The sequence below is a fragment of the Micropterus salmoides genome, unplaced genomic scaffold, assembly GCF_014851395.1.
Source record: "Micropterus salmoides isolate LMB-PRFRI ecotype aquatic unplaced genomic scaffold, ASM1485139v1 Ms_hic_scaffold_4, whole genome shotgun sequence".
Classification (NCBI taxonomy): Eukaryota; Metazoa; Chordata; class Actinopteri; order Centrarchiformes; family Centrarchidae; genus Micropterus; species Micropterus salmoides.
The window spans coordinates 24,033,392-24,057,181 of record NW_024043372.1 but is presented as its reverse complement, the minus strand read 5'-3'; the positions used below and the strand labels follow the sequence as shown (position 1 = coordinate 24,057,181).

The 23,790-nt window shown below is 41.0% G+C and overlaps 1 protein-coding gene across 3 annotated transcripts in view; it reads left to right on the top strand.

Annotated features, from left to right (window-relative positions):
• The window catches only part of LOC119885618 (inositol 1,4,5-trisphosphate receptor type 1), a 70,079-nt gene that overhangs the window by 7,089 nt on the left and 39,200 nt on the right, over positions 1–23,790 (top strand). For all 3 annotated transcript variants that reach the window (XM_038695731.1, XM_038695734.1, XM_038695733.1), the window contains 31 exons: positions 7,627–7,736; positions 8,400–8,486; positions 8,994–9,152; positions 10,039–10,137; positions 10,983–11,066; positions 11,655–11,801; positions 12,035–12,130; positions 12,394–12,438; positions 13,405–13,559; positions 14,404–14,503; positions 14,871–15,031; positions 15,134–15,275; positions 15,472–15,630; positions 16,233–16,405; positions 16,925–17,044; positions 18,669–18,863; positions 19,103–19,354; positions 19,460–19,601; positions 19,700–19,853; positions 19,943–20,133; positions 20,281–20,413; positions 20,505–20,559; positions 20,645–20,810; positions 20,964–21,137; positions 21,226–21,300; positions 21,396–21,533; positions 21,625–21,750; positions 21,879–22,079; positions 22,172–22,423; positions 22,665–22,790; positions 22,881–23,009. In XM_038695731.1, coding sequence (XP_038551659.1) covers positions 7,627–7,736; positions 8,400–8,486; positions 8,994–9,152; positions 10,039–10,137; positions 10,983–11,066; positions 11,655–11,801; positions 12,035–12,130; positions 12,394–12,438; positions 13,405–13,559; positions 14,404–14,503; positions 14,871–15,031; positions 15,134–15,275; positions 15,472–15,630; positions 16,233–16,405; positions 16,925–17,044; positions 18,669–18,863; positions 19,103–19,354; positions 19,460–19,601; positions 19,700–19,853; positions 19,943–20,133; positions 20,281–20,413; positions 20,505–20,559; positions 20,645–20,810; positions 20,964–21,137; positions 21,226–21,300; positions 21,396–21,533; positions 21,625–21,750; positions 21,879–22,079; positions 22,172–22,423; positions 22,665–22,790; positions 22,881–23,009 — 4,346 coding nt within the window. The remainder of the gene's footprint in view (positions 1–7,626; positions 7,737–8,399; positions 8,487–8,993; positions 9,153–10,038; positions 10,138–10,982; positions 11,067–11,654; positions 11,802–12,034; positions 12,131–12,393; positions 12,439–13,404; positions 13,560–14,403; positions 14,504–14,870; positions 15,032–15,133; positions 15,276–15,471; positions 15,631–16,232; positions 16,406–16,924; positions 17,045–18,668; positions 18,864–19,102; positions 19,355–19,459; positions 19,602–19,699; positions 19,854–19,942; positions 20,134–20,280; positions 20,414–20,504; positions 20,560–20,644; positions 20,811–20,963; positions 21,138–21,225; positions 21,301–21,395; positions 21,534–21,624; positions 21,751–21,878; positions 22,080–22,171; positions 22,424–22,664; positions 22,791–22,880; positions 23,010–23,790) is intronic.

Below are 23,790 nucleotides of genomic sequence, written 5' to 3'. Positions count from 1 at the left end.
CAAAAACCTGCTTAGGATCCTTATGTAATATGGAACAGTATTGATAAAATGTCTGCTGTAAAAATGTTGATATAGCCACACTGATCAGACCTAGAATTTGTCACAGTTAGTCTTACAACAAATAATCAATTAACTAATTCAAATTATGAATCAGATGTTTAGAAATCTAACACTGCTGAATTGAATAGTTGACAAGTTATTCTTCCGATACATACTATACAGTATAATGCATTGGGTGGGGTGAGGTGAGGTAATTTTTTCATTTTCTCAGTTTTTCATGATGCACCTGGGGGAAAAAAAAAAAAAAATTAATAACAACTTGTGGTCCATAAATAAAATAGTTTCCTTTGAACTCCATTTACTTTCTGAGCCTTGCAGGCTTCAGCTTCCCGTAGATAACCCTTGAGAAGTGTGCAACTTTTTTCTTGTTTAAACATCCACACAACACAGTCTGGCTAAGTGGGCTTACATATCTGGAATTATCTTTATTTCTTTTTGGTCTTTGGGAACTTCTGTCTTGAGTCCTGCGGGTGTCCTCTGGCAGAGCAACACACTTCTTTTCCTCCTCATTTGGAAGGCTCCTCAGCTGTTTGGGAGGGACACAGTTGCGCAGAGATAATCCTTCTTAGTGAACGCTACAAGGACACAAGGCCAGGTTAGCCATGTCCAAATGCAGGGCCCTGTACTGTCATTGGTGAGGTATGCTTAACATTTCCTCCTAATGTAAATCCAGCCCACAATCACACTCTCACTCATGTAGTCTGTAGTCATACGCTGAGACATCAGGACTTGCTTTGTATTTCCCCCAGACAGTATTTGAAATACCGTTACGCACACCTACACACACACTCAGATAGTGCAGAGTACACTGAGCAGCAGCCAACACATCTAAGGCAGAGAATCCCTGGAACAGTGCTTTGCATTAGTTGTTCATAATAATCCTCCTCTGGATTATTTGTGATTTATACATCATCACTGCCTTGTTTGCATGTCAGACCAGTTGTCTAATTTGAAGTTGCTATGGGGTCCGCTCTTTTTATTTTGTGTTGAAGTCACAGTGGAAATTGACTGTTGCATTGTTCAAATGTCATTGGCTTTAAATTTCCCATTACTGAATCATCAATCACCATGCTCTGTTTCTATTTTTGGTCAGAAGGCTGTGTTCACATGTTGATAAAAAGACTTTGAGTAGTTTATTGCTGCAGAATGTTTTTAAGCAATCGGCGAAAAAAAATCTGCCATGCATATCTAAGCTTTATGGATGGATATTTATAGTAAGTGGATGTTAGTAATTGGCTAATTTTTGAAGCAGATAATGTCGTTGATTACTGGTTCATTGTGTGTGTGTGTGTGTGTGTGTGTGGGTGGGGGTGTGTTGGGGGGGGTTGATTCAGAAAGGAGGACTCAGAAATTTAAGAAATAGAACAAAGGCATGAAAGCATTCCCTACTTGTACAGAAAGATGGCAGAACAAGACTTGCTTGTTTGTTATCAGCCTGACAATGTTACTGCTAAACCAGTAGTATGTGAAGACCATTATAGTGGATAGTGTCCTGGCTTTACATGTCTACAACTGTTTTTTCATATCTCATCACCTGCCTTAATTTCCTCTAATGTCTTTTGTATGTACACGGTAACATTTAAACTTCATAAACCACGACAAACTTTGGAGCATTAACTCCTTTCCACCACTTATCTTTTGTCAGCCAAAACCACTGTTGCTGTCAGAGACACACTGCAGACTAGTTGGGTGGTTCATCTGAGATAAACACCAGAGGCAGTCCTGCCTTCCTCTCCTAATAACCACATATATTGCTTTCCTGTCGGTTGAGAGAGGAGAGGTCTTGCAGGAAACCGTCAAGGGAAGCTGTTGTCGGTGGACCTATTTATTGTCTTAGACGCACTACAAGTGATTAGTTGCTTCCTCTATAATATCTCCAACAGGATAAGAACTTTAGATAGCAGTTTATACAAGCCACATCTTTGAGAAATGAGGATACTGTTGATTTAACACAGAATGAAGCAGTATTATGTGATGTCTGTGTCCAGGTCCTTGGCCACACTGATGTTGTCTAATTACTTCAGGGAAGAGCAGCTCTAGATCTCTTCCAGAGGTACAAACGAACCTCCCTGCAAGGGTTTTTGTCTCACAGCTGCTTTTATGACAGGGTATAGAAGACAATGTAGGGGGGATGAAGTGGACATTCGAATTTCAAGGTGTCACTTTTTCTGCACTTAACAAAAGCATAACCATTCAATTGTGTACCATTGTGAATTATGCAGCCCTGTGTTGCCACACAGTAGATGGAATGGAAAGCTACCGTGTGTGTTGTTGCTCTTCTTACATTAAAGTAATAAAAATGTCCTCAGAGTTAAATCATGTTGGCTTAACATCCTCTCAGTAGTTTTTATGGTTGCCAGGGCTACAAGCATCTTAAATCTGGTGAAGTTTGTCAGTGACTGCAGGATTTTTTATTAGCTTTTTGTTGAACTGTGCATGTCTACTGAGTCATCTCTGGCCCTTGAGTAAGACCACTCCAAACTATATTGCATGACACCACTGACAGCACAATTATAGACAATGGCTAAATCACACTTTAAGGCATATAAAAACACTTTGCAGGTGTCAATAATTTTTGTAGTTGTGATGATACAAATCATACCTGTACGTACACTCTAATAATAACTAATAATTATACATCACATTTTTATTATTAATGCTTAATAAAGTGCTTAAAACAAATCTTATAAAATAGAAAAATTATAAACACAAGAAAACAAAATATCCTCTATAGTATTATCTTTTTTTTAACAGATTTGAGTTTATTTCATCAGATCTTCTTAACTAAAATGTATAAGTTTGTGATTTTTAAATAATGATAACATTAAAAATTGGTATTGCCGAAAAGGCAATTTCACACATTCCAACAGTCATACAAAAAAGAAAACTGCTATCATGTCGTTATCACCCTTGCCATGCATGCAGTTAATACTAAGCTACTGTAGTTTTCTTGAGTCGGTTGATCTTCCACAGTTCTGAGTCAGCTATACTGTACTCGACAGTGTGTAAGAGAGAGAGCAGTTTGTTGAAGAAGGGTAATTATTGTTAAGGCATGATATCTTTTTTTAACAGGTGTCATCCTGCTATCATTATGAAACTCGTTAGGTATTTATATATTCCACATGTTGCATATTTTGTAAGATTCTCCCATCAGTTTGACCACTAATGGATCGAAGTCCTGCCTAGTAATGAAAAACCTACTGTGCATCACTTTGACTATATGTGGGCCTAGCACAGGGGAATAGACATTATGATAACTTTAGCTGTACTTGACTTAGATTTAAGTCAGACATAAGTCACACAAAAGAAGGACTTAAGTGCCATGCAAAAACATTCTATAGTCTATAAAGTTCAACAACAAGAAATAATAAAGATGGCTTTCCATAGCCAAACACCTTGCTACCTTCAGACACCTCAACTGAAGGTAACAAATCCACTTCCAGCCAGCAACTGCATATAACCACCCTTAAAACTGAAAATTGTAGCTTTTGGACTTTTTGTTTGGATTAAAAAAAGCAGATGTAACATGTTTGTGTACTTTGCCAGTGCTGAAAGGTAGATTTTGTTACCATCTGACAGAACCAGGCTAGCTGTTTCCTCCTGTTTCCAGTCTTTGTGCTAAGCTAAGCTAGCTGTCTGCTGTCTGGCAGTAGCTGTATAACATCTAACTCACTGAGAAGCAAATAAGTGTGTTATGGCAGAAAATTTTGTCCTCTTACATTTAATCTTTTTTGCATGTTCTTTTACTATTATTATTATTATTACTATTACTATTATTGCTATGTCTTATAGATATAAATGTATTATATTTTTAATCCTTCTTCCATACTCCTTATGTTATTCCATCCACATTTACTAGGTTTAGGTCAGAGCTGGGAGATTGTTTTGGTGTTTTACCCCTCTTGCTGTTCCTCTCCTCTCCTTGAATGTTCATTCAAGGCTGGGAGAGGATCTCTGTTCCCCGAAACATAGAAACCTAGACTGTGTAAATGATTATGCATCCCTTTGCTCAGGCCAGACGCCCGAAGCTGCCCCAGGCAGCAGGTCTCTGGACCAGCTGTATATGTGTTTTAGTTTGAATAATTTATTAATAAATGAGAATAAAGACAACATTTGGTTGTTACTCAATTATTTGCTTAATCCCTCACTAGCAAGATACAATGTCCACGACAAAGTGTATTTCCCAAAATGTCTGAACTTTTGCTTAAAGGGACATAAAATATATAAATATGAATTCAAAATGAAAGGGACCAGGGTGTTGGTATATATATATACCAACACCCTGGTCCCTTTCATTTTGAATCTTCTCAAAGACGCCCCTCCAACAGTTCACAGCCCAGGGTGGAGCTGCAACAATGTCTAACAGCAGGATGAGAGGATAGTACACCACACTGTCCCCGCTAAAACGTCATTCCCCACTGTTTATCATCATGCCTCTTTGCCACTTGTCGATACGAGTGCCATGGCATCGAACGTAATGAGGCCAAAGGACATGTTCACACATTTGTTTAACATTATCCACTGTTGTTGGCAGGAGGGATGGACAGTTCTTTCATTGCTGCTGGTTGTTTCTCAGCCACTGTGTTTGCAAAACATCCAAAGCCGCGTTGAAGATATTGAGTATGTATGATGGGGGCGGCTGCGCTGCGTGTCCACAAGCAGTGATTGACACTGATTAGAGACTCCTTTTTATTTTGGGTTGCCCCGGCCGCCCCGGCCTTTCTGTGTGGAGTTTGCATGTTCTCCCCGTGTCCGCGTGGTTTCTCTCCAGGAGCTCCGGCTTCCTCCCACCATCTAAAGACATGCAGGCTAGGTGAATTGGTGTCTCCAAAATTGTCCTTAGGCGTTAAATGTGAGTGGTTGTTTGTCTATGTGTGGCCCTGCGATGGACTGGCGATCTGTCCAGGGTGTAATCCACCTTTCGCCTGACGTACGCTGGGATTGGCTCCAGCCCCCTGCGACCCTGTACGCAGTGGTTGATGATGGATGGGTGGATGGACATATTATCTGTCTCATGTACTACTGTCAGGGTGTAGTGACAGTTTCTCAAATATGACAAAAAGTTGTTTTTTATAAAAGTTACCTTAATGTAGCAGTGGACAAGATATTCTGGCTTTTTTGACCTTTGTGTGGGTCCTAAAACGTTTGATGCTACACCACCCATTAAAACAACTCAATAGTCCTGATAATGTCAGACTTCAGAAACCTCATGCCAGGGCCACAGAAGACATTACACAACTGTTTTTATAGGCTGCGTAGCACTCCTGTTTATCCTGTAAATTGATCTACATGTGTAAAATCATTAGGTGCCCCTTCATTTTTAGGCCTATGCATTGAAAGGACTTACTATAAACACAGCTTTGAAGAAAATTGTTCTAATACAGTGTCACTTTACAGCTGGCATTAAGAGACCTGAAAGACTTCCTGTTGGCTTGCAGTTTGGTTGAAAGGCATGTAACTTATTGACTTGAGACATCTGGCCCCAAAACAAACGGCACTGGTAATGTATAGTTGTTGCCATGCATACTTCAGTGCTACATGATTTTAGCATGGTTAGCCTTTGTAAGTGCAGAGTAGCTACTATCAGAGATAGCTTTGTTTATGCACTCAAATAGATATTTTGAGTGCTAAATAAAGTAATGTTTATTGGGTGGGGTTTCCGGTTTTAAAAGATTGTTTTAAGTTGGAGGAATGTTAATGAATCATTGAGTTTTTCTGCCCTCTGGACCAGTCCCACCCCTTCTGCTGCCCAGTGACCCCGGAAGGAATTCTCACCGCAGATTTCAGTTTTACTGAACTGACATGTTTCCTCTCCCAGCTGACTGTGATTACAGGCAATCTTTCAGTGGCGTCTGATCATCAGTCACACACAGCACTCATATTGCTTCTGTGATTGTGTTTGGAGTATGATCAAATGATTGGCAGCAAAAATGGTCAGACAGGAACTTCCAGTGTGTGTTCATTTTTATTTGGCTTTTATACTCGCTAGTGTGATCCAGTTCTGGTGATAACTTTATCAACAGTTTCATTGTGTGAGCACAGAACATATGTGGGACACACATAATTACACATCTCACTGTTTCACATTCTTTCACTCTCTCCGCGTCTTCCTCATTTCTCTTTCACTTCCTTTTCTTTGTTGTTCTAACCGTATTTTAGGTCAAGCTAAAGTAAACTATATTGGATGAGGGGGCAAGAAGATGATTTGCGAGATAGAGACCATTAAGGTGGAGGGAGAGAGAGTGGTGTGTGAAATGGTTAGAGGAATTCAGAAAGCAGAAGGCGGGATGATAGAATATTGAAGGGGGAAGATAGGGAGTCCCCACCCTCCTCTCTCTCCCTCTGTCATCCCACTCCCCTTCTCTTGGCTGGCCTTATTTGGTCATGTTACTGTGGCTATAGCAGAAAGAGAGAGAGAGAGAGAATGAGGGAAGGATGGACAGATTGTTCTTTTTTTACCCTCTCAGAATTGAGAGCTTTGGTCTGATGAGAGGCGAAGTCGGAGGAAAGCCAGGACTTAGAGGGAGGAGTTGCTGATGTGCAGAAGTTTAACTCTGCAGGGGGAAAAAAGAAAAGAAAGTGCCTCGATGTGGTTCAGTTACAGTCATTGTGCAGCTTGATACAGAAGAGAAACTCTTCTGGGACAGAAGAGGAACTCTGTTGTGCTAAAACTGTGGCCAAATGCAAATCATGGACGGTTTTTCCTTGCTGGCTAGTTTCTACAGTATCTATGAAAATGAGCAGCACAATCAGAGTCTGCTGGCGACAGTATCATCTCATAGTTGCTGTGGTTACCAGCTCTCACTGACCACGGCTTATTGTTGTGTCACATCACACACACAGACACACACACCCACACACATACATATAGGTATGTCTGTTACCCTAATCTAACCACAGAATTAAACCGAATATTACTATTAGAATATTACTGTACTTGTATAACATGGGGCGCATGCACACATACATACCCACATGTGTGCGCACACAAGCACATGCTTTACTGTTCCTCATTACTCCTCCCTGAAGCAGAGAAAGCCCATTGATCTCCATGAAGGAGAATAGTGCATATGTGATTACACAAACAAAAGTGTAAGCACAAACACACACACATGCATTGAGCCACATACAGAGAGGAGTGTGTGTTTATATTATTTTGTTATTCGGACTTTCAATTCATCACTTGACTTGTCAGAGAGGGGTAATTTATTAAGTCAAGCCTGTCGTCTGTTTTTTGTTGTATATTTTGTGCTAGCTGAATGTCTGGCATTGCCTTGTTTCAGCAACTGAGACCTTTAGTGTCTGTTGGTTTATGATAAGCTGTGACCTGTCTCACACACTGTAGCTCTTTCCAGGCTTCACTCTGAATGCATCAACATATTTGTTTGTTTTTTTATTTCCGTTTTCTCTTCTTTTCATTTAAACCCACAAACCAGCTATTTGGTTAGCCTCTATTTTTTCCCTCCAATTTATTATCAAAGTCTGAATGTCTAGCTGTTCTCTCTGTGCCTATCTCTGTCTCTGTGCATCTTTGTCTTGTATATTTATTTATTTCTCTCTGGCCAGACTGTCTGTTCAGACTGTGTCCCATGAACCGCTACTCTGCTCAAAAGCAGTTCTGGAAAGCAGCAAAGCCTGGAGGGAACACGGACACTGTGCTACTCAACAAGCTCCATGTAAGTGAAGTGCCGACGTGTTCACCTCCCTGCAGTCACTACAGAGCAGCACACAACACAGACCTGTCCTCGGGGCTCACAGGATAAAGAGAAAGGACAGAGTTGCATAAGACTTAAGTTTTATTTATTTATTTTTTTTACCTTTATATCTATAGATGGTAGATTTGGTTGAAACTGGACGCAAAGCTACACAGTAAATGTATAGAAATATTGATGATGTGCACTCTACGTTACTATGTTCCAAGTTATTATGAATATTTGCTGAGGCACCACCTTTAAAGCCCTTTTATAGACATTTCCGAAGTATTTCACTCCTAGTTTCCTACCTTTCTGCCCTCTATGCTCTCCTTTCCCTCTTTCTACTGGATACAACACCATTTAAAGCAATCTGCAATCTGACCACACAGCCATAAAATGGAAGATTGCCATGTCTCCTGCGTTTCCATGGAGATGTGAGCCAGAGTTTTTTGGTTAAAGCCCCTCTGTTGAAGCGTAAATTTTTTGGCTAAGAACTTTGTTACTACTGTGCTTTGTATAACAGTTAACCAATCAGATTACTTCTTACCACAGTGAACAATGATGCAGTTAGTAGATGTGAGATGTACTGTCTTCACCTCTGACGATACTCTTCTCTTTTTTTTAAATCCCATCCTTGCCTTCCAGCATGCGGCCGACTTGGAGAAGAAGCAAAACGACTCTGAAAACAAAAAACTGCTTGGGACGGTAATTCAGTATGGGCATGTCATTCAGGTTGGTTCCTCCTCATCTGCTTGGCATTTAGTCAGATATACTGTGTTTAGACTTCCACAAAGTTTGGAGTTAACTGAGATTGCTCTGACGTGCCATCAATGGAGGTGATTAAATCTCACCAATTGCAGTCAAATTGATTTAATACAAACACACCGTAATGCATCCTGATGATTTGAAAATATTACACACATATACAAATGCACAATCACAATATAGGACACAACATCTCTAGAAGTTAAGTTAGTTAAACATAAAGTAATAAAATGGCTTATGAGTCCTCCAAGAATTCAGTGTAACTCTTTACTAGATTTATTACCTGTTGTATGACATTTGTTTCTTAAATAACTCCAATGGCAGTAATGACAGTCTTCATTTATAGCAGGGCCTTAAATGCCAGCTGCTTTTATGTAGTGAGTACACTTTCAGAGGCACTGACTCCTCACCTCAGATTTCAGCATGTCCACTGGTCCGTATTGTCTTACACTGTCTCGCTATAACACCGCTCAGCTCCTCCACCTGAAGAGCAACAAATACCTGACGGTGAACAAGCGTCTGCCTGCGTTGTTAGAGAAGAACGCCATGAGGGTGATGCTGGACACTGCTGGAAATGAGGGCTCCTGGTTCTACATCCAGCCCTTCTACAAACTACGCTCCATTGGAGACAGTGTGAGTCATCATCTGTACGTCTGTGGGCTGTGTGTGTTGTCGGAACTCCATACTGTTTGTCAGTCAACGTCCGGCAAAGCAAAAGACTAAATCATGCCTGGGATGATGTGTACAGTATTTTACATTTGAAAACTTAAAATACAGTAGCAGGTGTTTATCTTTATGGCACTTCTCCATCTTTAAGAAGATGTTACCAATCAGTTTAAGACTGCAGAATAAAGGTCCAGACCTTGAGGGAACGGACGGGTCTTCTTTACCATCCCAAGCCTCAATGTGATGCATCTATCCAATCACATCTATCTCTGGATGGACCTGTGCCAGCACCCAATTGGTGTTTACCTGATCACAAAGCTCTTGTTGGCACCAGCTCCCTTCCCTCCAGCAGGAAGTAGTGGGCTGGTGCCCAAGGACAAAATTAACCACAGCATAGACTGGGCTCCTCTGCTAAGCTCCTCGCAAAGTAGGTATGGCACAAGGCCTAAGCAGCAGGCCTTGGACAAAAAGAAAATTGGAGTCACTCCATACCTGCTGAGAACAGACAGGAGACAGTGGCATGCAAATTAACTCAGATGCTCTCTGCCCCATACCCTTGTCCATGTAAGAGATTCAAGGTTGAATACATTGGGACAGACCAACATAATAACATTACATTATGGACAATCATGATGAAAAGTTATGAATAGACTGTAACATACAGTACATTGAGCCATAGATGGGACATAAGGTTTAAGCAGGTGAGACAGGTATGAAGGGACATGCCCAGTTACTATTTTGTTAGTCTTTAGAAGCACCTTAAAGTCCGGCAGTATGCAGTTACAATGCGCAATCTTTTGTTCCTTTATGTCTGACTTAAATAAAATTTTATCTGTTTTGTGTGTGATTGCAGGTGGTGATCGGGGACAAAGTTGTCCTTAACCCAGTGAATGCTGGTCAGCCGCTCCATGCCAGCACACACCAGCTTGTGGATAATCCAGGATGCAATGAGGTTTGTCTGAGCCGCTGCAACTCATCTTCACTCCTCAGATGTTTCTGTGGGAGTTTCGGCTTTGTAGAATCTAATTACAGCTTTTCATAACCGCTGCTTGTTTTATTAGCTGCTTGATGTGAAACAGTACACGGGTTGTTCTCCTGTCCTCCACATTTAGCACAGTTAAGGACTAGACTACAGCTAACGCTGCGTTCAACAGGCTGTTATGTTTGTCTCTCATGACACTAGACTGCTCTTACTTAACATTTCCTCTCTTATTTTATCAAAGTACCTCACAGTTGTTTTACAGACACACAGAGACACTTAAAGGGGTTGGTCAATTTTGGGGAGTGAGACAATCTTGTGTATGCCTTATTTATGACTCTGCATGCAGTTTAAAGATATGTGAAACGGTAAGAATGTAAGAACAAAAACAAAACTAATAAAGTGGCTACTCTTACCAGAGGAAGAAATGTTTTTTTTATTTTATTTATTCTTCTTCTTTACAAGTACATACTTTACATACATACATACAAACTTTTAAGTTATTTCACTACTGTTTCTGCTGCCTTGGCTGTGGCACACAGGAAAACAGGAAGTGGACTTAATGTTGAATATAATCTAAATGTTTAATAATCACATATCGAACTTTAGAAAAGTTTTAAGATGTCCTACCTTTAAAAACAAAAGGGAAAAGTCATTCATTATTTTGCCGCACTCTGGGCATTGAGTGAAAAACAAAACTCCACACTAAACTATCTCTTTAACCCTGGGCAGTGTAGCTGCAGTGCTCATACTGTGCAGGCCCACTGCCAGGAGAAGATACCGATATACAATCACATCAAACTCTGATTGTTTTTCAGGTGAACTCTGTCAACTGTAACACCAGCTGGAAGATCGTCTTGTTTATGAAGTGGAGCGACAATCAGGAGATCATTCTAAAAGGGGTTTGTCCACCAGAAAACACAATCTGTTTTATGTTTATGTTAAACAATAGAGACAACAAGGGGGAATATCATAGCAGCAGAAAGCAAGTTTTTTCCAAACATTTTTTACACTATTTACCATAGGTTCAATACAGTAATGGAATAATCAATGACAGGTTTCCATATGACAGGTTTCTTGCAAGAGGCGTTGAATAATGTCGCTCATCAAAGCTGAGTGGGCTGGTGGTTTCCACTTCAGTATTATCAGGCTACAATTTTTTTTATTGGTTATTCAACAACTCTACATTAGGGGCTTTAACACCACAAATAGCTACAACTACTAGCCAAAGGTCTAACCAAAGGGCCTCTCCAAAATATCTCACAAAATGGTGAATATATTCAATTAGGTTTGGGGAGCTTCTCGTGATGCGTTTTCTAAATATTAATTGGAATAGCTTCTTGTTAATTGCAATGAATGCATCTTGTGGAATTTGAAACATGCTACAGGCACACAAGATTTTATTTTGGGTTATTATATATGTATATCATATTGGTTTTAATGTTAAGCTGGATATTTTTCACGGTAACATATGTTCTCCTTCTCTCCAGGGCGACGTGGTACGGTTATTTCATGCAGAACAGGAGAAATTCCTCACATGTGATGATCACAGAAAAAAACAATACGTGTTTCTCCGCACTACTGGACGGCAGTCAGCTACCTCGGCAACCAGCAGCAAAGCTCTATGGGAGATAGAGGTGAGGAAGAATATTTTTAGAGTTTGTTTCACTGATTGCAGTATGTACTGTTTGGTGTTAAAAGGTGATTTTAATTTTTTTTTTAAATCGGTCCTCTCTCAGTTTTGTTGGGAAGACAAAACATGTTTCCGATCATTTACTTTACAGCATACCGGGTAATTCAGTCCACAGCACCTGTTAAATAAATTGGATGTATTAGTGCAAGATGTTACTGTTGTGTGCTCTGGTATCAGGTTGTGCAGCATGATCCATGTCGAGGGGGGGCAGGCTACTGGAACAGCCTGTTCAGGTTTAAACACCTGGCCACTGGACACTACCTGGCTGCAGAGGTCAGTGGACCGCAGACACAGCGTCGAAAAAATCAAATTGTCAAATTTAACCAAATAGCTCTATCGTAGTATACTACATAGTTTTGATTATATAGTAGGTGATACTCTTATGCTTTACTCAAGAAAACTGTGTCACTTTATTGAAAAGCAGTCTTTAAAACCAGGAAAACACAAATGTAAGCTATGTTGATACTACAGACAACAATATTCTAGGTGATATCTACTATTTATACCAAGTTCTGAACCTCCTTGTATTTTCGCAGGTGAATCCAGAGTATGAAGAAGAGTGCCTGGAGTCCCGCTCTCCAGTAAGTCAGCCACACTGAAAGATTTCTTTATAGTTGGTAACATTTATATTTCAGCAATCACTAAAAATGTGTCAATATGTGTCTTATGGTTTTCCAGCCCAAGTTGTTAAAGTAACACTATGGCGCAAGGAAATACTTGTTTCTGATTGGCTAGCAGGTGTTAAAATTACACAGAATATTAGGACACCTCAAACCCCAGTTCCTGACCATGTTTTAGTAGTACCAGTAGATACAGTAGCTGTAGGTATTTATGCACAGTGAGATGGTATTGCATTTCAATCACCAGCAGGTGGCAGCCTTTAACTGTAATTGCATCTTTCTGTTCCCGGCGCTTCAGTTCTTTGCCACAGCTCTGACTGTAACTGCCAACATGAAGGTGTTCACATCTGGTGACTACACGGTGACGAGTGAACCAACTCACAGTCAGTCTGCTTCTGAGTTTATTGAGTTTATAGTAAAAACAGCAAAAACCCTATAAATTTAGGAGGAGGAGGAGCTGAAGTATGGAGGTCCCAGGCACACAAAACTCCCAATGATGACCATTTATACCATTATAGTTGAGTCTTATCTAAAAACAGGACTACATAACTTGATTGTGCTTAGTCTCAAAATCTATGCAAAGCACTGACTGATTCATGACTGGAACTAAGTCATTTAGTTGTCCATTTTTTGGGCGGCAATGATTGCTGCATTTAACATTTTACAGGGGGAGAAAAAATGTCGCTCTTTTTATGGAAGGGGACTTTGAACTGTGATTGCCGTATGTACTGCATTTAATTTTTTTTCTATTTTCACTATGTTGAGTCCATACCTAGAAATCTTTCCACAGGAATAGTTAACCTTTTCACTAAAATACCTGATTGTTATTTATCTTGACACAAATGTGGCAGATAATCTCAGCTGCTGAAATTGGGAGCCCGTGTGTGGCATTTTCTAATCATACTCTGTTTTGACTTTTCTCTCCAGCTGGACTCGGAGCAAGATGCCCTACGGGCCCGTTTGAGAAATGTCCAGGACAAAGTCATGTACACCCTTGTGTCTGTACCTGATGGAAATGACATCTCTTCCATATTTGAGCTCGACCCTACCACATTAAGAGGGGGAGACTCACTGGTTCCCAGGTAGGAAAGTTATAATGTGTGTTTCTGACCTGCTCAGACCTGTGTTATAGACAGCTTGGTCTGTTTTCTGGTCCGTCACTCTTACCACTGAAAACCAAACAGTATACACATTACAAGTGGTGGCCATCCACTGTATATTAAGTCATCCTAATATGTTTGCAAAACAATAAAGCATGGAAAGAGTATGTGTGTTAATGCTTGTTAATGCAAGAGAGTGTGTGACTCACTGTTACTCACAATAAACAGGATCATGCGGGTTATACAGGTAGAGTTCTTCTTAATGTTGGTTACGCAGAAAAGGATTGGTAGATAAGGATGGTCACAGTGATAAATTGTTGTTTCTGTCATGACTCTTGTTAATGTGTGAGCAGATGTGTTCATATTTGTTTGTTTAATTTCTATATCTGTATCAAATTAAAGACATCAATATGTGTGTTTGACTCACATGATATGTGTGTGTTCCTAGCTGACAGGATGGTATTGAGTGCAGACATTTGCAGATTCAGGCTGTCTAACAGGCAGGGGCAAAATAAATAATAAAAAGGTTAAGGGCATTTAATCACGTTTTCTCCACTGGAAGGGAACTCTAGAGGGAACTTCATCATGAGGACAGACTGCATGTGTTTCTATTTGATTCTCTAATGTCTGCAGATTTGAAAATTTCATCAAACTTAAAAATCAAAGAATACTTCTCCTTGTTTGCAGTGTTTGGCAAGGATTGGCAACATTTGATTGAAAATGCTGTCATTTCAAACATAATCTTTTCGAAGTTTCAGTGGTCCAAAAATTAAGCCCAATCCTAAATTCCTAAATATATAATATAATTCCTAAAATGTGTTTTCAGGAACTCATATGTGCGCCTCAGACACCTGTGCACAAACACATGGGTTCACAGCACCAACCAGCCGATTGACAAGGAGGAGGAAAAACCTGTCATGCTGCGTGTGAGTGACCATTCATTTGCACTGATATGTAACAGTAGATTTTGTCACGACAAGACTCTGTAACGTGATGCTGAGGTGAAATTTTGTCTGGGTTTATGAGATTTTATGAGTTACCAAAGGTCTATAGTAATGAAAATCTAAACCAATGGTTATCAGCTGTAATAGCTTCTGTGCAGCCCCCTCCTTTTGGGGATTTCAGTGCCCTGTACATGTTTTTTCACACATAAATGTACAATTGGAGTTTTCATTGTGGGTTTGGGGGAAATAATTGAAACAAGTGAGCCCAGAGACCAGTTCTAAATACTCAAGAATATCTCATATTGCCCTGATAGATGACATAGTTGTACATTTCTTTCCTGATCTCAAGATTGGCACCTCGGCACTGAAAGAGGACAAAGAGGCTTTTGCCATTGTGCCCGTCTCACCGGCTGAAGTGAGAGACCTCGACTTTGCCAATGACGCCAGCAAAGTGCTGGCTTCTATTGCTGGAAAGCTGGAAAAAGGCACCATCACACAGAATGAGAGGAGGTATGAAATGCATAGTGGTGCCAGATTGTGAATACATCTTACAAGAAACAAGTTAGTAATGTGTTATTTGCTTTGTGTGTCTCTTTTTGCACATGCAATCAGAGCGGTTACCAAGCTTCTGGAGGATCTGGTGTTCTTTGTGGTGGATATTCCCAACAATGGGCAGGATGTTCTAGAGATCATGGTCAACAAACCCAACAGGGAACGACAGAAACTCATGAGAGAGCAGAATATTCTCAAACAGGTAATGCCTTCATTAATAAATGTAAAATTTTGATCAAACTCTTCAGATGTCCAGAACATGATCTTCTTTAAACCTTGTTGAACTCCCCTTAACTTCCTCCCCAATCTTTGTAAGACTCTTTATCATGACTCATAGTGTCAGGCCTGCTATCACTTCAGTGTGGTTACAATTGTCACAACGGTATCCCTGTTTTCAGATCTTCAAGCTGCTGCAGGCTCCATTCACAGACAGTGGGGACGGGCCCATGCTGCGACTCGAGGAGCTGGCTGACCAGCGTCATGCCCCCTTCAGACACATCTGCCGCCTGTGTTACCGGGTTTTGCGTCACTCTCAGCAGGACTACCGCAAAAACCAGGTACAGTTTGTCAGGCCAAAAAGTCCGCTTTTATGAGCACTGGCACTGTATGACATGGGTGTATGTGCCACTGGAGTTCGTGTAAACGTGCATTCCAAATTTCTCTGTAGCAGCTCTGATATAATTATCAAAACAAAAAGTGCCTTGAATCTCAAATGTGTAATTGAATGTCCTGTGCATTTTGCAAGGATCCCCTGCTGAGCCCCTTTATCAAATTTTCTTCTAATACGAGTACACAGAGCCACAGAGTGATACGAGCTATTAAAAAATGCTTGTAAATGTGAAATGCAACATACCCATTTTCTAAGAACAATCGATTTCTCTTAAACACATTACAGTAATTGTTAGAAGGGTCATTTCATTAGGTTGAATTAGGAGGGAGTCTGGTTCTTGTGAACATGCTCTGTTCTTCTACACACAGATGGACTGTATCAGTCAATATAAATAATGGATACAGACATAACAAGGTTATTCCTTATATTTCCCCTTAGAGAATGTAAAGAGATAAAGAGGCTACTTTAATAATGACATTTTTCTCAGTGAGTCTGTGCCGTCTTGTTCTGGTTTGTTTATGCTCAGGCTGTTTTTCTGTCTCTGTGCAGGAGTATATAGCCAAACAGTTTCGCTTCATGCAGAAACAGATTGGCTACGATGTCCTGGCTGAGGACACGATCACAGCTCTGCTCCATAACAACCGCAAGCTGCTGGAGAAACATATCACTGCTGCAGAGATCGACACGTTTGTTAGCCTGGTCCGCAAGAACCGTGAGCCCAGGTTTGTGTGTGTATGTGTGTCTGTATGGACACCATGAACACAGCAATCTGGGTTGAAGGCAGAATCTGGATAAAATAATTATAATAATAGGCATCTTTTTTTTGTCCTCATTACAATCTACATATATACATGTACGCACACAGTAAGTTCACGTATACCACGCCAGCAGACACACAGAGTAATGTTATCTACCACTCCAGTACCTTACAAGTGATATTAAAATTAACATCTTATTTAAGCAGGACATTATAAGATACAAACTTGTCAGTTGACAGTGTCACTTGAGTTGTATATTGCGACAGTATAGTGTACTTAAGGTGATCAAATTAAAGTGTGTTGGAATGAATGGTACATACAATATTATTCACTTTGGAAGGATCTAATGCTTTTGCAGGCTCACATGTGTCTGGTACTTGAGTTGATCTTGAGTCTTTTTTTGTTTTGTAAAGCATTATGGGTAATTGAATCTTGCATATCGTGTGTGTGTGTGTGTGTGTGTGTGTGTGTGTGTGTGTCCAGGTTCCTGGACTACCTGTCAGACTTGTGTGTGTCAATGAATAAGTCCATCCCTGTGACACAGGAGCTAATCTGTAACGCAGTGTTGGATCCAGCTAATGCAGACATCCTCATAGAAACTAAGTGAGTAGCACCTGTTTCTGCCTTACTGTCCTCATAATGCCACTGTGTGTGCTGTGTGAATTAACTTGATTTCACTTACTTCCTAATCAAATTAGGTATTAATCATTGAAAAGCAATATCTGATACCAACTGCTGTAAGTCCCCGGATCTCTTTTCATGGAACTAAAAGGTTCCTTCAGCCCACTGTTGTGTGTGTTTCCACCGTGGTTTAAAGACCTGCGAAGATTAGGCAAATTAACCAGCTGACATAGGCTGTAGGCCTGGCTGTACACAGCCATGCACAGGAATCATTATTTGTAACCACGATCCATGAGCAACATTTATAAATGAACATCAGATTTGATTGGAATATAATAAAAAACTATAGGCTATGCTTGACCATTAAAGCAGCTTTTTTGTGTGGGAGTATAATGAAGAGACACAAAGTAAAGTTTGTTACAAATTTAATAACAAACTGGATAAAGCCATAAAGTTCTTAAAATAACTCCAGTACAGAAAAAGCACCACAAAAATAAAATCGCGACTGTCTGGAAGGTTATTAAAACATTTCCAGCCGACAAGAGCTGCAGATAAGCTGCAGCACTCGGGTCTGTGTCGCCTGAGCATCGGAGGAATGGGATTTTTAACGAGCTTTATTACCTGCTGTAATCAGCTGTTCTGCTTGTTTTAGAGAAGAGGAGACCGACTTCGGCTCTGTGTAAAAACTTCCTGACCCACTATTTAGCATAGGCTACCTCCATCAGCTGTTCGCTGTAAACACACCGCTGCACGCTGGCTGCTTTTTCCGAGCAATACAATTCAGGCCGACGTACGATCTCAGGCGGACATTGGTGAGACTTGTGTGGCTATTTCACTGTTGATTGTGATTTATCGGTTTGGAAACAAGGTGGAAAAGAGAGAAGCAGTAGTAGAAAAACACCCGACATTCTCCAGTTAAAGCCAGTAGCCCCTACTCGCCCATTCAGAAATTCACTGCAAGGCAAGCCCCACCCCCCACCCCAAAGTACCGGTACTTTCAGAAAGTACTACCCCCAAGCAGGGACTTTTTGGGGGGTGTAAAATAAAGACCTTAAAACTAAATTTAGACCCTGGTCCCTTCGGTGGAAACGCAGTGACTTCCTCCAAAGGTTCCTAGTTCCTTTGGTCGAAATGTAGCTAAAGTGTGAAGTCAAGTTAAGAGATGCAGGGCTGAAATTATTATATTATTAGTTGATTGACAGATCATTTATTAGTAATTGTTTTGATAAATCGATAAATTAATGTCCAATGTAGTCTTTTGTTTCATATCATTGTGAAGTTAATATTTTTGTTTGCTTTGCTCCAGTTTATCAGACAAAATAAGCAATTTGAAGACATCACTTTGAGCTCTAGAAGAAGAATCAATAGTAAAAATAATTGTTAAATACAGCCCTAGTGGTATATGTTAAAAATGCTGATACATCTCTGTAGTACTAAAATGTGTTTAGTAGGCTTGTCCAATCCTTTTTTACAGCTTCTGAGGGTGACAGTAATAACATTAGCAGTCACTGTATCCTGATCCCAAAGCTTTTATTAAAGTTTGTCACAAATGCTTACTCGTGTATTTATCAGCCTTTAACAAAAAAACACCCGCCACCCCTTGCAGACTTGTGCTGTCAAGATTTGAGATCGAGGGAGCGCCTCTTGGGGAGAACTCTGTGGAGTCAGAGGAGGATGAGGAGGAGGTGTGGTTGTTCTGGAAAGACAGCAATAAAGAGATCCGCAGTAAAAGCATCAGGGAACTGGCCCAGGATGCCAAGGAAGGCCAGAAGGAGGACCAGGAGGTGATCAGCTATTACAGGTAGTTACTGGACTTTATTTTCCATGTGGTTGTCTGGGATGAAGGAGATTATGCTAGTCCCCTATCTGACTTAAGATTGAGTCGGGCATGCGGTGCAGAGGACTAGTAGGACTAGATAGTTTTGTATATGTGGAGTGGGTCACCTGTGAAGGCTAAACAACTTGGGTTTCGGGTGTTAAGGCACATTTAGCTGTTTCATATGTAAGTCTGACTCCAGGTGTATGCGTTTACTGCTACAGGTACCAGCTGAACCTGTTTGCCAGGATGTGTTTGGACCGCCAGTACCTGGCAATCAACAAGATCTCCGGCCAGTTGGATGTGGACCTGATCTTGCGATGCATGTCAGATGAAGATTTGCCCTATGATTTACGAGCTTCCTTCTGCCGCATGATGCTGCACATGCATGTGGACCGTGATCCTCAGGAGCAGGTTACACCTGTCAAATACGCTCGACTCTGGTCTGAGATCCCCTCAGAGATTGCTATTGATGAGTGAGTAAATGAACAAATTCAATGGATTGTTTTTGTGGAATATTTATGTAAAGAGCAACATTTTTGTTGTAGTTAAATTTGTGCTATTTTGTTGTCTTATTGTAGTTATGACAATGATGGAACTTCTAAAGATGAAATTAAGGAGCGATTCTGTCAGACTATGGAGTTTGTTGAGAACTACCTGAGAGATGTGGTATGTCAGAGCTTCCCTTTTGCAGATAAAGAGAAGAACAAGCTCACCTTTGAGGTCAGTCTGGCACATTCTTGATAAATAATCACACTCATTAGTAGTCACATTTTGATGGTAAAATCAGCATACCTGTTTAATGAATCGTCCATGTGTAGGTGGTGAACCTGGCCAGGAACCTGATTTATTTTGGCTTCTACAACTTCAGTGACCTGCTGAGACTAACCAAGATCCTGCTGGCTATTCTAGACTGTGTCCATGTAAACACCATTTTCCCTTTCAGCAAACTGGACAAAGAAGATGAGAGTAAAGGTATGAACACCACGGTTGGTCAGTGGAGGACCAAAAATCTGACGTGAAGGTAATTGTCTGTATTTGTGCACTAATTCAACCTAATGCAGGCAGTAATGTGATGAGGTCCATTCATGGCGTAGGAGAGCTGATGTCCCAAGTAGTCTTAAGAGGAGGGGGCTTCCTTCCCACAACTTCAAACAACACCTCCAGTGGAGACACGGTCAAGAACCAGACAGAACCTGAGAAACAGGACATACTGGTCATGGACACGAAGCTCAAGATCATTGAGATCCTGCAGGTGAAGGACACACAATGGTGTACTTGCATGTAAAAGTATACAGTACAGTAGACATTGTACACATGTGCGTACACTATTTCAGACACAGTCCCTCCATCCTCCAAAATAGTCACATAAAACCCTGTTATTTTCTGCCCTGTCTTGCAGTTTATCTTGAATGTCCGCCTTGACTACAGGATCTCCTGTCTGCTGTCTATATTTAAAAGGGAGTTTGATGAGAGCAACTCCCAGACTGAATTGTCTGTAACTGGAGTAGTGGAAGGACCGAACAATATGCCAGGTCAAGTTAACATTTGGCTGCCTTTTTCACAAATGTGGGGACCTTGCAAATGGGCTTTGTTGGTTTACAAGTATCTTTTTTTTTATTCCAGGCGCTTTGGATTTTGAGCACATAGAAGAGCAGGCAGAGGGGATATTTGGTGGAAGGTAATCCCAGTTATAATGAAGACTCACAAAATACAAGAAAGAGAGTGTGTTTTCATTTGAGTGTGTGTTCTGTGTGTGTGTCTAGTGAAGAGAACACCCCGCTGGATTTGGATGATCACGGTGGACGTACCTTCTTGAGAGTTCTTCTCCACTTAACGATGCATGACTATCCTCCTCTGGTGTCCAGAGCCCTCCATCTGCTCTTCAGGCACTTCAGCCAAAGGCAGGAGGTCTTGCAGGCTTTTAAGCAGGTATCCCAGCAACTCATACACATGTAAAAACTGAAGCAATGAAAATAACACCATTTATTGTCAGATTTATGAGAATTTGATTCCTTGAGTAACGTCTTGCCATTCCAGTTTGTCTGCTCTGGGCTTTGTGTTGTAATGTATATGTGTTCACAGGTCCAGTTGCTGGTCACCAGCCAAGATGTTGAAAATTACAAACAAATAAAGTCAGACCTGGACCAGCTGCGTTCTATTGTAGAGAAGTCCGAGCTCTGGGTGTACAAGAGGCAGGGGCCAGACGAGGGCATGGATGCAGGAGAGGGGCTCTCCACTGAGTCACAGCATAAAAAGGTGCAGTATATTGCACCTCAAAAGAACCACACACAGAAAAGCCAGCTGGAGTCCAACCTTTTTCTCTCATACTTTGTGTTCTCTATAGGGGGATTCAGGGGGCACAGACAAACCAAAGAAAGCAGAAAGTACCAGCAGTTACAACTACAGGGTGGTGAAGGAGGTAACTGTCTTACTTAAGTATGGTTAATGGGCTCCGTCTACCCAATAGACTTATTTCCATAAACCTCACCTCCTCACATTTCTGTTCTCTATCAGATCCTGCTGCGGCTCAGCAGGCTGTGTGTCCAAGAAGGTCTGTCAGGTAGGAAGAGCAAGAAACAGCAGCAGAGGCTGCTGAGGAACATGGGGGCTCATGCTGTCGTCCTCGAGCTCCTGCAGATCCCTTACGAGAAGGTAATAATAGCTTTCAGGGAAATGTGGTTTAGTGACATGCTTTGTATGTGGGAAAGTGGGCAAACCTTCTCACTGGCCTTTTTCCCTCTAGGGAGAAGATTTGCGTATGCAGGATATCATGAAGCTAGCCCACCAGTTTCTACAGAATTTCTGTGCGGGAAACCAGCAGAATCAAGCCCTGCTGCACAAGCACATCAATCTCTTCCTCAACCCAGGGGTGAGGAGTCCTGCCGGACAACGCACCACTCGATACTTGCACATGGCTTTACTATTGCAAAATTAATTTTGACTGTCATTCTGTTCTAGTGCTCCTCTCTCTTTTTTTTTTTGTTTTTTTTTGTTCAGATTTTAGAAGCCATCACCATGCAGCATATCTTCATGAACAACTTCCAGCTGTGCAGTGAGATCAACGAGCGTGTGGTTCAGCACTTTGTCCACTGCATCGAAACACACGGCCGCAACGTGCAATACCTCAAGTTCCTTCAGACTATTGTCAAAGCAGAGAATAAATTCATCAAAAAGTGTCAGGACATCGTCATGGCAGAGGTCATGCCTTGTTACCACCTTTCTTACATTTCAGCTATACTGCAGTTTCCTTATACCCTGATGTAATTGTGTATATTTATTTCTTCCTACAGCTGGTGAATGCTGGTGAAGATGTTTTGGTCTTCTATAATGACCGCGCCTCCTTCCAGACGCTGGTGCAGATGATGCGATCAGAGCGGGACCGCATGGATGAGAACAGCCCTCTAATGTACCACATACACTTGGTAGAGCTCTTGGCTGTCTGCACTGAGGGCAAGAACGTCTACACAGAGATCAAATGTAACTCCCTGTTACCACTGGATGACATAGTGCGGGTGGTGACCCATGAGGACTGCATCCCTGAGGTGAGACACGCCTCAAACAGAGGCATCTATGAGAAAACAGTAAGCCTGTAATGGAGCGGACTCGGTCGGCACAGAAGCTTACATAACAATTCTTAATGCATCTGAATTCCATGGTTTTAATTATTATATGACCACATCAAAACACAAAAAATCTGATTTATTTTATTTTATTATCATGTATTAAAGCAACAGAATTATGCCAATTGACAAGATCACATTATCCCTTATCCTAACTTTTCAGGTGAAGATCGCCTATATCAACTTCCTGAACCACTGCTATGTGGACACTGAGGTAGAAATGAAGGAGATCTACACCTCCAACCACATGTGGAAACTCTTTGAGAACTTCCTGGTTGACATTTGCAGAGTAAGCAACACCAGGCAGCTCTATGGCAATTTAGATGAGGATGAGGATTGTCAAAATACGAGCAACTTTGTTATGCTTTGGTGTTTACAGGTGTGCAACAACACAAGCGACCGCAAGCATGCAGACACCGTTCTGGAGCGCTATGTGACGGAGACAGTCATGGGCATTGTAACTACTTTCTTCAGCTCACCTTTCTCTGACCAGAGCACCAGCCTGCAGGCATGTAACCACACACTATCTTAAGAGTTATGAAACACAACTCGAGAAAAAAGCAGTCAAATTTCCAAGCACATACGGTAGCTTTTCAAGTACTGAATGAATGTGAAAATGAATCCAACAGTAACAGGGTACCGTAACACAAGATAGATGACAGATGGTTCCTCTTAATATCTATATGTAATTAATCTCCAGCCTGTTAATGTTCAGTATGTGTTGTGCTTCAGGTGGCCATCAGTAAGAACGTAAGTACAGATAGAATGTGTATTAGCTATCTTATGTAACTCCAACCAAGTAGTGTGACTCTCTAGAGAAAACTTCCCATTTGAAAGCTGGCTTTTAGATTAGAGCCAAACCATCCACTGCTGTGTTTTTATATTAAGTGCTTCCTTAAGTGGTAAAATCTGTGAATTTCTGAGAACTTGTTCTTCTGATTAACGTAATTGGGAGCGGTTAAGGAGAATGAATGTTCCCCTTCTCGTCCCATTTGTATGTGTTAATCAGAGTTATGTTAGTCATGGCTCCTGTAGCGCTAATCAGCATCACAAAGTGAAGACCAGTTAGTCGTGATTGTTGGCATCGTGCTGATTAATCATTTCCTTGTAGATACAAAAAGTTCCCCTATTTATTATATAAGCAATTTTTCGTGTGTGTGTTTCATTTTTTATTTAACCTTTAACAGGAAAGTCCCAAACAATACAATTCAGGGTTTGCATTATAGAGCGCTTTACATGTCTCCAGGAATAACAGCTGCCCCTGAAATGTGTAGTCATGTGTTTAGAAG